A 15,885-nucleotide genomic window follows, 5' to 3' on the forward strand; every position below is an offset into this window, starting at 1 on the left:
GGGTCATATGTAGACTTTGGAATGATTTTGTAGAATTCAAGATCAATGTGAATTTGGTTTGCCAAACACAAACAAAAAATCTGTCAGACAATAAGCCCAAAACATGGGAATGTTTTAAAACCTATCCCTTTTAGACAAAAATCAGACTTTAATATCTTGTATTATTAACATACTGTAGTTTGTTTATTGTAAATAAAAGTAAAAAAAAATAGCTTTAACAATTCTAATTAAAAGAAAAAAAGATATTCTAAAAATGTTCAGGCCCCTGAGTATGATAAACCTGATATTTTGGCCAAATTATATTTATATTGCCTATATGGCTTACATACCATCAGCACCCATCATTATAACAGAACAGCTTGGAAATAGCTGTTCACATAAAATACAAAATGTTTTTCTTAATAATGCAGGTTTAGTTTAAAATTGTATTGATCATGTTATTACACAAAAAGAATGACAAAAAACATTTTAATGTAATTTCTTCTTTATTAGTTTCATGGAAAACACAGAAATCATATTTGTTTTTTAATTAAGTTGCACCACTTAAATTAATAGTTTTGCCCGAAATCAATAAGTTTGATTGATGAGAAAATTAAATGAATAATGATCGGTACTTTCTTTTCAATTCAATATGAAGTCTCAGACTGATTTACCAACAAAATAAATGCTAATCATTTAAATGTAACAGTCGATTCCAAACTGTCACTGGTTATTACTGATTTGGAGAAAAAATACAGATTATTGACAGAGGAATGCAGATGTGAACAAAAGGCAGCTGCAACAGATCATGACAACAGTGATTTAGTGATTTAGTGAGAAGATTTATGTTGCATTCGGAGTGTTTCAGTTTTATTCTTGATTTGTTAGAGTTTCAAGTATCAAATTATGTGTGCAGGAGAAAAACAACCTTCTGTTGCACCAAACCTGCAGACAGAAACGTTTCAATCCAAGCTCACGTTCCCTAACAGCCTCCTTAAGTGCAATTCATTTTTACTGTTCACCATTTAGCACGTTTTAGAACAAAGTATTAATTGTATTTTATATTTATTTTCTTCATGTAAAAATTAATTTCAGCATGTTTTCATAGAATTAGAGCTCTCTTCTTGTTGGTGGAGAACATGTTCCATGTCTGCCAGTTGAGCCCAGAGTTCTGGACGCAGGAGCCTTCCTCTGTGCAGGTGTAGCCAGCGGGACAGCAGTGCTTCATGTCGCTGCAGCACACCGCCTGCAAGGCCAACAGAGGGCGCTCTAGGTTAAATACATCCATGCAACTCATGACAACAGCACATGATTAAAACATTTTTATGATACATTTCTATGGCTTGCTCCCTTAGTGTTGTTGCTCACGTCAGACAACAGAAAATGCAGCCTTGTTGTCATTATTGTACAAATTCAGACACAATTTCACAGTAATTAAACATATTCTCTCAAGAAAAGCACAAGAAAGTAAACCTAGGGTCAGAAATTAGTTCACTAAAACTGGAAATAATTTAAAAAGAACCTCTGCGACAAATGAAATAAGATAATAGATTAGAATCAGAATTCTGAGTTTGATGTCAGAATGTAATAATTTTTTTGTGGCACTAATCTTTTTCCATACTTATTCTTAGAAATCCAGAAAGTATCCATCTGGTCTAGTGATCAACCACTGGAGTCTGCAGCATCAAATGCATCAGAAACTTAACGCTGGAGAGTTGTTAAGATAAATCTGTGCATTTTGTGACACTGTGATTAAAGAACTTAGTCTAACTTCACAACTGATTAATTATGGCAAATAAATGCATAATTCAAGGTGTGTGTGTCTGTAAGTGAAGCGTTTCCTACATGAGGAGCCGGGCAGCAGCCCCAGGTGGTGGCAGACGTCCTGCAGCAGGTGTTGTCGTCCGGGCAGCTTTTCTGCTCGTCACACTGGACGACTCTGTGCTTCAGCGGCGCGAGCTCAAGATGGTACTCCGGCAGGAACACCGGTATCAGTGGGAGCGTCTCCAGCTGCAGCAGGATGAGCTTCTGGCAGCTATTGGAGACAACGTCGCAGGTGTAGCCCTCTGGGCAGCAGTGCTCCTTATCCGAGCAGCACACCGCCTGAACAGAAACACCAAGTCTTACATTACAACAGCAAACCCTGCTGCACTCAGCTTCCTTTACAAATGTGCACAAATCTTTTTGTTATTGTGCTTATATTGAAAAATAATAATAATACAATTTCGCAATTCTTAGAAATCTGAGAAAAATAAAACTGTTCTTTAAAGAGGAGGCTGCCAGACGGCAATGGGCGAGAAAAATCATGCAAAAATAATAAATTAATCTCATACACTTTTAATTTGTACTTCAATCTTTTTTTTTAATATAAAATATAAGTTAGAATAATTTATTTTAATGTTATTCCTGATGCTCATTTTCTGATTGAAATTATTTTCATGTTCATGAATCTATTTATTAGCCTTTTGAACTAGTGTGATTTTTTTTCTCATCACACAGTTTATGTCAGCTGTCAGCAAATTACGGCACTCCACATTCCTCCCGGTGGCGCTATGCCAGAGGTGTCCAAAGTCGGTCCTGGAGGCCCGGCATCCTGCATGTTTTAGTTCTCTCCCTGTTTTAACACACCTGGATCCAATGATGGTTCGTTAGAAGGCCTAAGGATAACATTGACCTGCTGAAAAGGTTGTTACTACCACCAGGGAGAGAACTAAAACATGCAGGATGCCGGCGCTCGAGGACCGACTTTGGGAACCCCTGAGCTACGCTAATCTGAAAAACGACGATGGCAAAAGTTGTTTGCTCAACAGTAATTAGATCTATTTATTTTTATTTATTTTTTTTGAAAATTGTATCTTCTTTTGAGAATCCATTACCCTTAAATGTAAACATAATCACAATATTTTAAATTTTTTAAATTCTGCACAAAAAATTAACCAAAGTATGAAAAAACTAAAACTACTACTATAACTAATAAAAACTAAACTAAAAAGTAAGAATATTTAACTAATAGCTAGCAAACACGCTCTAAAACTTCCACTGTAGTTTTGCTAAATGCATCTATTTCAACACGGGAGAAAAACCATCTTCTCCTAGCACGAAGAAAAGCAGAACACGTGAGGGAAGCTGTGGTGTTCCCATTAAGCGGGTTTATTTTCGTACTTTGAATTTGCGCAATTTTGTGGTCAATGGAAACGCAGCTAATGTCAGCGTGTCCGAGCAGCAGCAGCACGTTACGCTTTACGTCCTTACAGATTACGCACTTATCAGGCGGAAGAAAAAGTAGTTCCAATCAACTCCGTCTCATTTAGACATGATCTTAATAATTTAGTAACTTTCTAACGTGCTCTTCATAAGCTACATTATCTCAAATGGATGAAGTATTGATATTTGGATTTGAGAATCAAATTTAAAGCATAAAAGGTCTGGTATCGGGAGATATCGATATTGCAGTATCAATCCGCACATCACTAACAGACACTGATTTCAACACTCAACATTTTCATGGTGGAGGTTCGGAATCGGCCGGTAATCTCACATTTTGCAGCGGGCAGCAGCCCCACTCGCCAGTGAACAGTTTGCAGCAGGAGGTGTGTTCAGGACACTGGTGGTCGTCGTCGCACTGGACGTTGTTGGGATCAACCTGGACCCTCGTAATGGCGGGGAGTTTGGTGTACCACGGGATCTCCACTTCTCCTCTGATGCACGTGGTCTTGTCCTCGTTACATTTGTAGTTTTCCGGGCAACAATGGCTGCCGTCGGCGCAACACACGGCCTGGTAGAAGAAGTGAGAGTTGGAAGCGTGACTTTCACATCAGCCAAGCGGTTATATTGTTACTTCTGCTTTCTTCAGTAGTAAGACCGAACTCTCAGCCACAGGGAAAAAAGATGCATTTACTTTTAAATTCACCACTTCCTGTGCCATGATTTGACATTAAAGACACCGACACTTATCTCTCATGACAGTACTTAGATCAAAAACCGAAACACAAGGATTTATTTACACAATGTAATTTTTTTCAGGCACTTATTACTGTTAATTTTAATTATTCTGGAAAACAGCTAACATAAACCAAAAATGTAGCTTTGATATGGCCAATTATTATTATGCTCTGACAGCCATCAAAATTAATTTAAGCCATAAACTGAAAGAACACAAATATTACCAAGTTTTTTTGTCTAGTTTCTAGTGCAAATATCTTAGTACACTTGAACTAAAACAAAACTAGTAGACAAGTAACTTTTAGACAACATGTAGGAGCTTGTTTATGTCAACAATTCCTTAATATTGTTTAAAAAACAATTAATGAAATGAAAATGCTCCAGTAAGTGTAATAAAACTCAACAGATTGTTTTTTGGTCAGATTGAACACTCTGCTGCCTGTACTCTGGTGAAGTGTGACAGTTGTGTGGGTGATGATATATTTATTCATATGACAGAAATCAGAATTGAAAGTAAGTTTAAAGGCCAGAAATATCAGCTGGGTTGTCCGTGACTGAATTAACCGTCTAGTTTCAAATCTTCTCTGTGCCTTTTGCAGCATCGTTTAATTTGACTCTTTTTTTAATGCTGGTGGTGAATTTTGCCTCTTGGATGCCAAATATAAGCTTTTTTTTTTTTTTAAATGTTTCATCAGGTTATCAGCTTAATTTAAGTCTTTATTTCCTTATATTGATGGAAAAGTTCCAGTTACATAATTTAAAACATGTCTTGTTATAATTGAATTAATCTGCCAATAACTAGTACTTTGATTTGTATCAATATTAAGGAATTATTAAATATTGACAGATCAAATTTCTTGCTGAAAAGTTACTTATAAGTCAGTTTTGTCTTATTTAAAGTGTACTAAGATTTTTGCACTAAAAACTAGACCAAAATATTTGGTAAAAATTTGCATTTTTGGAGTGTAATTATTTAAATATCTATTATAAGTAAATATACGCCTCTCGAGAAAATGAACCAAAATATTTCCTATTATGAGGAATCTACATCAATAATAGGGGTTACTATTCTTGTTTTACAACTTACTATTTACATTAAATAGCTTCTTCCTGTTTGTTTGCACAACTTTGACATTTAGCTTCATTTGCAGGCATTCATTTCTTCGACTAACTTCTCCTTTTTTACCACAAAAGACTCAGACTTATAGAGCCATTGTGAAGTTGGATCGGTATCTGTACTGGAAGGCTAGCCATAATCAGCTGTGCAGTTCTAGTTTTCCTTCAATAAATGAAAATGCATTCTGGTACTTAAACTACATTATTATTAAGAAATTAACGCAGTTCAGATTCATGAGTCACATTTTTATAGCACTGCTTTGGCTATAAATTCTTTATAAGTTTAATTATGCAGCTTAAGAGTGTTTACACACCTCAAAGTTTGGTAAACTCGTGACTAAAGTTGCAACATTTTCTACATTTCTAGCTGCTGTGGTTCAGTTTCATACAAGAGTGAATTTGGGTCATTGTAGATAGAAAATTTTAAAATGTTTGACTTTTGTAAATTTTCTGAGTTTGAAAAGTTTTTTCTTTTTTTTACTTTTTAACATGTTTCTAGAAAATTTCTTAGATTGCGTAATGAAAAAATATCTGAGTTTTTTGGCAGAAATTTACTTCTATTTTTCATCTACAATGGCCTTAATGCAGCATTGTGCTTCCACACTGCACTGAACCAAATCTTTAGAAAACCTGTTCCCCTCCTCGCCTGTGGGGGCGCTGCACCAAGAACGACTGAGGGAGATGAAACAAAACCTCTGAAGAAGACAGAGCAGAACTTCCTTTTTCACAAAATCTAAACAAACATGAAGAGGATTTTACTGATTGTAGGATTTCTCTTTTCTCTTCGGCAAAAGACGGTGAACCATTTTTCCTGTTAGCGCTCGGTTAGCATGTTTGTTCTGGTTGTATTTACCCAGAATGCTCTGCCCTGTAACCCATGTTCTGCTTTTTTAACAGTCTCTGGATCGTTCAAAATGCATTCAAATTGTGCCTGAGTTCACTTCAACCAAACAGAGACTGAAGTTTGGAGGTGGATCAGAGTTAACTCTTTTGGTTCGTGTCAGAGTTCGATTACTCATTCACATCTCCTCAAACGAACCAGACTTTCTAGGAAAACAAACTCTACTTGGATTAAGCAAACTAAACCGCGCTAACATGAGTGAACCCTGAGTAGCAGAACTCACCTTTGGCAGTGGGCAGCAGCCCCACTTTTTACACGACTCTATAAAGCAGCAGGTTGTATCCTGAGGGCAGCTGGTGTGTTCATCACACTGATTCCTCTCTTCTTCCTTCTCCTCTTCTTCATCACCTTCCTCTTGTGTGGGTCGCTCATCCTCTTCATTGGTCTTTGCTGGGGTTGTCACCAAGCTTTGGGTTGTTGTGGTGGGTACCGGAGTGGTGAACGCAGCGACCTGCAGCATGAAGGGCGTTGAGGCTGAAGCTTGTAAACAACCAGTGCTGGTCGGGTTACAGGTGGTGCCTTCAGGGCAGCAGTGTTCATGGTCGTCACAGCAGACCGCCTAGCAAATAAAGTGTCAGATAAAAATAAAATACAATAGCAACCATGGGAGAAAGAAGCATAATAGACCACCTTTACAGGTGGTACTTGATACCTTCTGAAGGAAGTGTCTGTACTTCCTTCAGAAATTAGTGTTCATTAGCGATTTAGCAATACCTCTGCTGTTATTCAATGCCACGAGATGATATAGACGATGCACCACATTGCATCCAGAAATATAATTTACTACTTGCCATCAGTAGCCAGCGTAGTAGAACGCTAGTAGAACGTTCTACTACGAACCAAAAGAGTTAACTCTGATCCAGAGTTAACTGGTTCAGAGTTAACTCTGATCCACCTCCAAACCTCGGTCCTTAGTTTAATCCCTAATATTTAGGGATTAAACTATTATTAAACTAATAATAGTTTAATCCCTATTATTAGTGATAGATTAGCAAACAGTGGCTGATTAGCCAATTTAAAAATCTGCTCTACTGATAATCTGCCAGAAAATTGGTGTGTGGGTCGCCTTTTTATTTTACAGAACCGAAATGGACCAAATTCTGCAGCACATCTACATATTAAGGTTGTCAAAGTCAAGCTAGCATAACTGAGCTACTTTCTTTCACCGTTCTTTTTTAACTAAAACTTTTTCCTGACAGTTTTATCTAGTTGTTGTAGTATTGATGATAAATAGTAAAGCATTGCATCTCTTTTTGTTTTATATATCATAAATACATTTAAGATTTAGCACATTATGAGAACAATGCTAGTCATTGTCAACAAGCAGATTTTTAGCCACCAGCAGATGAGATGTTGCGATGCAACGACTTCATACCTACTATCTACGAGTTTAGTCCCTAAAACGCAGCTCCAGAAACTATGTTCTTCAAATTCACTGGATGTCAAATGTTGGTTTGCTAACCTTAGGTAGAGGACAGCAGGCCCAGGCACCTTCCTTGTTTTTGCAGCAGGTGGAGCCATCAGGACAGGCGGCGGTGTCGTCACATGGCACATTCTTCACCTGTACATCCACACCTGGTCTGGAGATCGCTGGTTTCTTCTCAAACCAGGGGATGGATAGAAGGCCGTCGTCACATGTTCCTGCTGCCAAGTCACATTTCTTACCATTTGGACAGCAGTGGATAAAATCTTCACAGCAAACAGCCTGAGGACGACAAGTTTGGATGAACGGAAACACGTAAATTCCCCAAACAGCACAGGTTTAGATTTATTTTTTGTTAGTTTACTCTGTATCTTCACCTCTGGCATAGGACAACAAGCCCAGCCACCCACTTTGGTTTTACAGCAGGTGGTGCCATCAGGACAGGCGGCGGTGTCGTCACATGGCACATTCTTCACCTGTACATCCACACCTGGTCTGGAGATCGCTGGTTTCTTCTCAAACCAGGGGATGGATAGAAGGCCGTCGTCACATGTTCCTGCTGCCAAGTCACATTTCTTACCATTTGGACAGCAGTGGATAAAATCTTCACAGCAAACAGCCTGAGGATAACATGGTGGACAAAAATAATTACTTTGAACTGTTAAAAGTGACATGCTGTGGTTCCTTGAATAGGTTAGGATAGGTCTATGGCCTATGCAAATCACATTCATCACATGTTTTGCATTCTTAGATAATAAGATTCCAGTCTTGAGCTTGTGGCACCTCTTGTCACTTTAAAGCCAATAATCATTTAGACTCTTATGTGAAAATGGCTACAAAGAGATGCGCAATTATACAAGCCAACATCTTAGAAAAGCAGAAGTGGAGCCTCCTGCACAACCAAAGAGAATGCAGTGAGTGGTTTTTGGATGGTAACTCAACAACAAAACACTTGAGTTTTCCAGCAGCCATTGTACGTGCTGAAACTCATCTTGGGCTGCTTGGTAACAACGCAGCATAATGTCGTATTCCGGATGTTTTTGAAGCAGCTCATTTTCCAGACACCAAAAAACATTAATTTATTGCCCTAAAACAGCTGTCATTTAATAAGAGCTTTGTCTGTTTTTAGAAAAAGTAGAGATCCCAATAAAAGGACACAAATGTGCAAAATGTGACTTTTGGATACCCTTTAAGGTTCCAATATATATTTTCTGAGAAATCGTCCCAGTTTACCTCTGGCATAGGACAACAAGCCCAGCCACCCTCTTTGGTTTTACAGCAGGTGGTGCCATCAGGACAGGCGGCGGTGTCGTCACATGGCACATTCTTCACCTGTACATCCACACCTGGTCTGGAGATCGCTGGTTTCTTCTCAAACCAGGGGATGGATAGAAGGCCGTCGTCACATGTTCCTGCTGCCAAGTCACATTTCTTACCATTTGGACAGCAGTGGATAAAATCTTCACAGCAAACAGCCTGAGGACGACACGTTTGGATGAACGAAAACACATAAATTCCCCAAACAGCACAGGTTTAGATTTATTTTTTGTTAGTTTACTCTGTATCTTCACCTCTGGCATAGGACAACAGGCCCAGCCACCCACTTTGGTTTTACAGCAGGTGGTGCCATCAGGACAGGCGGCGGTGTCGTCACATGGCACATTGTTGACTGAAGGAGGGGAAAGCAGATTTCAGTTGATCCAACTCTCCTGCTGGGAAAATTTATTTTTAAACAGTCCTATCCTAAACGTCAGCTTGTGAGAAAAATTGCGTTTGTATCTTTTTAATCAGTGTGTGTAAGTTTACTTGAGTAACTTTTTTGAAAAGATGTACTTTTAGGAGTATTTTTACTACGCTGTACTTTTTACTTTTACTTTTGTAAAAGTAAAAATAAAGTATTATGAAGTATTTCTACTCTTACTGGAATAAGATTTCTGGATTCTCTACCCTCTGAATGAAAAACAAAAAATCACCAGACACAGACACAGACCTGCAGTTTTTGTTAAAGTTTCAAAAATTTTACATGTTTGCCTAATTTTGTTATTTTTTATTAGTTATATGAACTATTGTAATATTGGTGCTTCAAACACCAAAATTTACACTTAACTTTATATTTTGGTCTGTCGGATTATGTAATTTTTAATTTTAAATGACTGATAATTTGATCAGTTACTCAGTACTTCATTGGACTTTTTACAAAAGACTTTTTTACTTTTACTTGAGTAAATTCTTGGATGGCTACTTTTTACTTTTACTTTAGTAAAATATGTTGAAGTAGTCCTACTTGTACTTGAGTATAGTGTGGATAATCCTGTTAGTGTGAATGTTACTTAGTCTGAAACTGGCCCTTCCTGGTAAAACTTTCAAGAAGCATAAAGTGAAATTTCACCTCCGTCTGCCTTAGTAACAGATGACACAGTCACTTCCTCCTTCAGAGCAGGAAGCGGATTGGCTGTAGCAGCTTCAGAGGATTTCTTTGCTTCTTCCCCAACGGCTGCCTTTGCAGTAATTTCTTCACCCTCTGGAAAAACAGGCACACACAGATTTCTTTATTTTAATGAAGTTTAGCTCACTAATCCTTCATGATGGCACACATTCCTAACTCTGACCGTTCTGATTCTCCCAGTCTGCTCTCTGTCTGGCAGGGAACTTAGCCCACATTGGCAGCTCCTTTTTGGTAGACATGGAAATGCATTTCATTTGTTCAATGTTGCATGTTGTCCCTTCAGGGCAGCAGTGTTTCTTATCATCGCAGCACACAGCCTGTTTGGACAATAAAGTTACACGTCAGCCCAGGATAAGACACAATAAAGACATGATAACTTGGATGTGAGTCAATGTGGATCATGTAAATCATCCATTTGACTTTTCCCTCCTTTCCTATCTTACTCACAGTGTGAAGTCCTACTATTAAGGAGCAACATGACTGAAGACTGATTACTGCCTACCTTTGGCATTGGACAGCAACCCCATTTGCCTTCTGGAGTCTCACAGCAGGTCGTTTCATCCGGGCATTCGGACACGCCGTCGCTACACCGGATGGCTGTCACAAGTTCTTAAAAAGAAATACAAAATATTAAAAACTAAGACAAAAATGATAGAGCTGAAATGATTAATCACGATTAATCTATAATTGAAATAATCAACTAATTTAGTAATTGGTTAATCATCTCACATCAAGTGAATTCATCCGATCATTTGGACATGTCGTCTCTACAGAGTCAAGAGTTTTTTCACCCAAAACAAAACAACAGAATTATAAAAACTAAAATAATAATGATGGAGCTGAAACGATTAATCGTGATTAATCAATGATTGAAATAATCATCAACTAATTTAGCAATTGATTAATCATTAACTGTAGTATAAAGACTCAAAAAAGGTAATTTGCTGACAGAACATAGTTAGAGCATCAAATAAGCCAAAACTGTAAAAAAAATAAACATTTTGCATTAAAATAAAGAAAAACAACCTTTGTCTGTAAATATGTTCTACCCTAATTTCCTTAAGTTGAAGTTTTAACTTCACCTGGTTCAAATTCTTAAAAAAACAAAACAAAAAAGCATCTTTTGCTTCTCAATTATTAAATTGTTGAATCCAAAAAATAGTCAGCAGATCAGCCATACTCTATACTGATGTAAATGGCAGAGTTTTTAGCACAATTGAAATTATTTTTTTAGCTGAAAATGCATTCCTTGCTACAAAAGGAATGCTATGTTATTGCATCTTAGGTGATAAATGTTTATTTTCTTATCTAAAAAAGTAACTAAATGTATTTGTTTCTATCTTTTAATGTATTTAATATTGCATAAAAAAGGCTTACGTGGTTAAATGAACAATCTGCTGATTTCATTACCTGATTAATCGATTAATCATCAGAGTTATTGTTAGTTGCAGCCTTAAATAAAGATTAAAGACTGAAAAATATGAATATTATGATAAGTCCAACCTTTTTTGATGCAGGAGCGGCTGTCAATGCTGCAGTGGTGGCCCTCAGGACAGCAGTGCTTCCCATCAGAGCAAGAAATTCCCTGTTGGACGGCATAAAGTTAGAAAAACATTCCTGAAATCCTCACACTCTCACTTATCCAAAACGACAAGATTGGATTTGTAAATATTTTGTGACAGTTTTTTATGAGACAGATAATCAATCCCGTCCACTGCCTCCCTCAGTTACTATTCCAGTCTGATAAAATGTACCGTTCCGACCAAAAACTACCAATCAGGAGGGGCTTAGTGCTGTCAATCAACCACATGCGTGAACAACTTACCATTAGAGGTAAACAGTTTATCCACCATCGGTGGCTATGCTAACTGCCCTGAGCATTCATGACAGGCTGTGCTAGCTGCAACTTAGCACAGAGCAAGGGGGAGAATGAGAGATGATGATGATTGACAGCACTAAAACCCGCCTCCTGGCTCTGATTGGTTGTTTCTAGTTAGCGCTGGGACAAAGCAGAGGAGCTCATTTTTTTTCAAAGATTATCTGTCTCATACCGTGCTGTCATAACATAGTCACGACTTCAACAAATACGCTACATACTGCAGTTTTAAGGCTCAAAAACAAAAATGTGATTACCTTTGCTAGCGGACAGCATCCAAACTTTGTCAAAGCCTTCAGGCAGGAAAACTCAGCAGGGCATCGTGACTGATCGGGACAGATGTTATCGTCGTCTTCACCCATGTAGGACTTGATCATCCTGAAGGACTGCACGGACAACAAATGAGGAACACCACTGAAAATACATAGTTCCCACAAGTCTGAACCAAAAGTGATCTGCACCATCTGAGTAGGCAAGCGCATGCGCAACGCATAGTGGACCCATGGCTTCAGGCAAACAAAAATAAAATATGTGCACAAGCTTGACCAATGTGCGAGACCAACGTACATTTAAAAAGTGGCTGCCGTTGGGATTGATCCGTATGAGGCAGAGAAGGAAAATATGTCAGATGATGTGGACAAGTATTCAAATTGTAACAGAGTAATAGTTGTAATCAGAGCTGAGTAGTACATTTAATCAGTTACACTTACTTGAGTAACATTTTGAAAAAAATTTACTTTTAGTAGTTTTTTTCAATGCTATACATTTTACTTTTACTTGAGTAATTTTCTTATGAAGTATTTCTACTCTTAATTGAGTAAAACTTGTGGATACTCTACTCATTCTGAGTAGCTTAAGTGAATGAAGAACAAACATATTTTAACCAAACATTCAATAGAAACAGACACACACCTGCAGTTTTTGTTATTTTGGTCTGTCTGATGATGTAATTTTTTAAATGTTTGTAATTTGATTAGTTACTTACTTGAGTAGACTTTTTACCAAATACTTTCTAGTCAGACTTGAGTAATTTCTTGGACGGCTACTTTTTACTTTTACTTGAGTGAAAATATGTTGAAGTAGTGAAATTGAATACAATTTTGGGTACTCTGCCCAGCCCTGACATACACGTTCGCTACAAGTCCGTCTCAGCTGGCAGCTAAAAGCTACATTAGCTTAGCTAATTTTGCTACTTCGGCAGTAAGTACTACAGTAAATATCACTGATATTCATCTGAGTATTACACAGAGGTGGCTACAGTACTCAGAAATGAAATTTAATAATAGTTGTAATGTATTTATACAGTTTATAAGTTGGAATGAGGTAAGCACTAGTTCTAATATTGCTGCTTCACGGCTCACTGTTGTCATAGCAACTCCATAGCAACTGCCTGCTAAGATGGCTGTCAGTTACCAAATTCACGGAAGTGTGACGTCTCATGAGAACTACGTATACTTAAACCGGGTTTGTGGATGAAAACAAGAGGATGTTATCCATACTTTAGAGACTGTGGGCTGGAGCGCGGATGTCCTTTCGGTCCATGGGATGGACAGAGTGGCATTCACACAGCGGAACGCCTCTGAGTCGCAGATCGTGTCTGAGGGACAGCAGTGGATGTGATCTTCACAGCATTCAGCCTGAAGAGACGGGAGTAGCAGGAACACTTTGACTACCAAAGTTAGTACGGATATCTCCTACTGTGAATGAGGCTAGCTCTTTTATCTGGTTTATACAGTAGTAAAACACCTTCCAGTATGAATAGCGCTACTATAGAATAAGGTTTACTTTAGAGTACAGAAACTTTATCTGCTATGTCAATTTAACTGCGACATGGACCTAATAAGGATAAAACAGTACGTCATAGCTGAAAGTGTCATGAGGTACAAAAGCCTTTCATAATAAAATATTTTAATAAGAATAGTACACATGTGAATAACTGGTGGAGCAAAACTTAAGCAACTCAGGCCAAAATGACGGTGAAGATTAAGAGAAATACATGCACTGCAAAAACACAAAATCCTACCAAGTATTTTGGTCTATTTTCTAGTGCAATTATCTCAGGACATTTTAAATCAGACAGAACTGACTTACAACTAAATTTTAAGTTAATAATTTCTTAATTTAGATGTAAAAGTAGCCTCATTGACAAATTATTTCATGTATAACATGGGGAAAATGTCTTGTTATAAGTGAAATAATCTACCAATGGAACTAGAACTTTTTAAAATAAATATTGAGGAAATATTGACTTAAAACAAGGTAATGTTTTTTGCTGAAAAGTTACTAAGTCATATTTCAAGTATACTAAATTATTTACACTAGAAACTAGGCCAAAAATAATTGGTAAGATTTTCTGTTTTTGTAGTGTGAAACATCAAGCTTCTGCTAGCTAAGCTAATCTGAGCTAAACTTGAAGAAAAATAAGGAAATTCTGTTAATTTTTGGAGTCTTGGTTCTTGGTTGTAAAGATATTTAAAATAATGATTTTAAAAAATCAACAAGATGCTACCTGTTACTTCATTTACAAAATGTTGATCAAAATTTGGTTTTGTAGGAGAGTTTTGACTGGAGGTTGAAAATTCTCACAAAAAAATGTTGTTTTTCTTATGGAAATAAATATTTTCTGCATGAATAATTGCACTGCCTTTAAACTTTGGAAGCCTAAATTTCTGGCAAAAATAACAGAACAAATGCTTACTCCAGAAATCAGTCACATATGTTGTACTATCTATTTGTGAATACATTACATTGGGGTTTAATTGTATATAATGTTGAGAAATACATAGTTTATTTTGCTATTACAACACTGAGGAAATCCTTCTAGACAGTGGAGTATATACTGTAAGTTCCATTTAAGGAACTAAAACTAATCCAAGTCACATGTATAGTTCTACAACACTTTCTTCATTGTTATGTCCATATAAAAATTAAAATTAAGTGTGAAAAACTAATTTCGTAGCATGTTAATAACAAATTGTGTTTGTCTGTGTTGTATTATTTTCAGAAACTTAATAAGAAGAACTATCTTGTATTGTACTAGTAAAAACATAGTACAGTATCCCACCATTGACATTTAACTGATACCCCAGACAGAAAGATGCTTAGAGAAATGTGTTGTGCAGCCACATGTACCTGATCAAACGGGCAGCAGCCATAGCCATTCGTTGGGCTGCTGCAGCAGGTTTGACCTTCTGCACACCTGCCTCCATCTGGACACTCATCTGCACCAACCACGGCAAAGACAGCCCAACAGATCACAACCCAGGTCTGCATCTGCAAGCAGCGAAAAGTTCTCACTAACAGGAAGTCTCGAAAAAGGAAAATGAAACTTAAACCCCCCTTTTCCACTTTCAGAAATGATTTGAGTCCTCAAATCATTTCAAATAAAAGCATAAAGTGTTAGATTCTAGGGTTTTGCTGAGCAGTTATGCAGAACACCTTGACATTATGACTTAAATAATAATTCTGTCATAAAAATCAGTCTGTGTGAACGGAATATGATGGGTTATTATTTATATTTTACCCCGTTTGAAAGACAGAAACATAGATTTACAGAACCTCAGTGTTTATTTCCTGTAGTAGTACTTCCTTATCATATTGTCTTTGTCTCCCTGCACAAAGGAGATCGTTGTATTCACAGCACTCTCAGCGTCATTAAAATGACAACTAATACATATTTAATATATATAAATATTACGAAGACATGTGAAAGACATATACAATTTGCATAAATATTGAACAACTTAAAGAAAATTCCGAATAAAAAAATCTACTTTTTAAGTTTCAGTCATAAAGGTTTGTTAAATATTTTTAGCATTTTTCCAGCGGATTGAGAGTAAAAGAGGTTTTACAGTGCTCTTACCTTTATTAAAGACAGAAAGGCTGTTGTGAAGTGAGAGTGGAGCTTCCCTGCTGCGTCTCACCTCAGTGAATCCCCACAAAGAGTCCTGCCGGACCTGCATCAACCCGAGTACGCCCCCATCATGGTCAGAGGGCGGGGAAGCGAAAGGTGGATCTCTAAGTCTCCACTGTGTTTATTCACTAAGCTTAAACTTTTGTCAAGTTGATTGAATTGTTTTTTGTTTGTTTTTGTTTTTTTGTCGTCAAGTAGCATAGTTTGTCGTCCTAACGGGTAACTTAATCTAACAGGAAAATTATTTACATGAAACTTCCTGGTGCAGCCAGTGATTTTGCAGCCCACT

General features: G+C 37.3%; 1 protein-coding gene across 1 annotated transcript; it reads right to left on the bottom strand.

The window, feature by feature from the left end:
• Positions 1-466: 466 nt before the first annotated feature.
• Positions 467-15,704, bottom strand: grna (granulin a). Its single transcript, XM_088007775.1, has 16 exons — positions 15,546-15,704; positions 14,816-14,956; positions 13,183-13,320; positions 11,941-12,069; positions 11,311-11,392; positions 10,310-10,416; positions 9,971-10,124; positions 9,751-9,882; positions 8,933-9,030; positions 8,595-8,837; positions 7,739-7,981; positions 7,401-7,643; positions 6,162-6,497; positions 3,518-3,754; positions 1,825-2,082; positions 467-1,225 (listed from the first exon to the last, which is right to left on the bottom strand). Exons 2-16 carry the CDS (start codon positions 14,954-14,956, stop codon positions 1,082-1,084), a joined length of 2,685 nt encoding a protein of 894 aa, XP_087863901.1. The 5' UTR covers positions 15,546-15,704; the 3' UTR covers positions 467-1,081.
• Positions 15,705-15,885: the final 181 nt, after the last annotated feature.

The sequence above is a fragment of the Poecilia mexicana genome, unplaced genomic scaffold (genome assembly GCF_051168715.1).
Source record: "Poecilia mexicana isolate PSO_F unplaced genomic scaffold, ASM5116871v1 scaffold_8, whole genome shotgun sequence".
Classification (NCBI taxonomy): domain Eukaryota; kingdom Metazoa; phylum Chordata; class Actinopteri; order Cyprinodontiformes; family Poeciliidae; genus Poecilia; species Poecilia mexicana.

Excerpts from the sequence above, each read along its gene's own strand:
- grna (XM_088007775.1), bottom strand. The coding sequence starts at position 14,956 with ATGCAGACCTGGGTTGTGATCTGTTGGGCTGTCTTTGCCGTGGTTGGT. Across the intron at positions 7,644-7,738 it reads CTTGTTGTCCTATGCCAGAG|GCTGTTTGCTGTGAAGATTT; the intron begins GTGAAGATACAG and ends TGTCGTCCTCAG. Across the intron at positions 2,083-3,517 it reads GCTGCTGCCCGCTGCAAAAT|GCGGTGTGCTGCTCGGATAA; the intron begins GTGAGATTACCG and ends GTTTCTGTTCAG.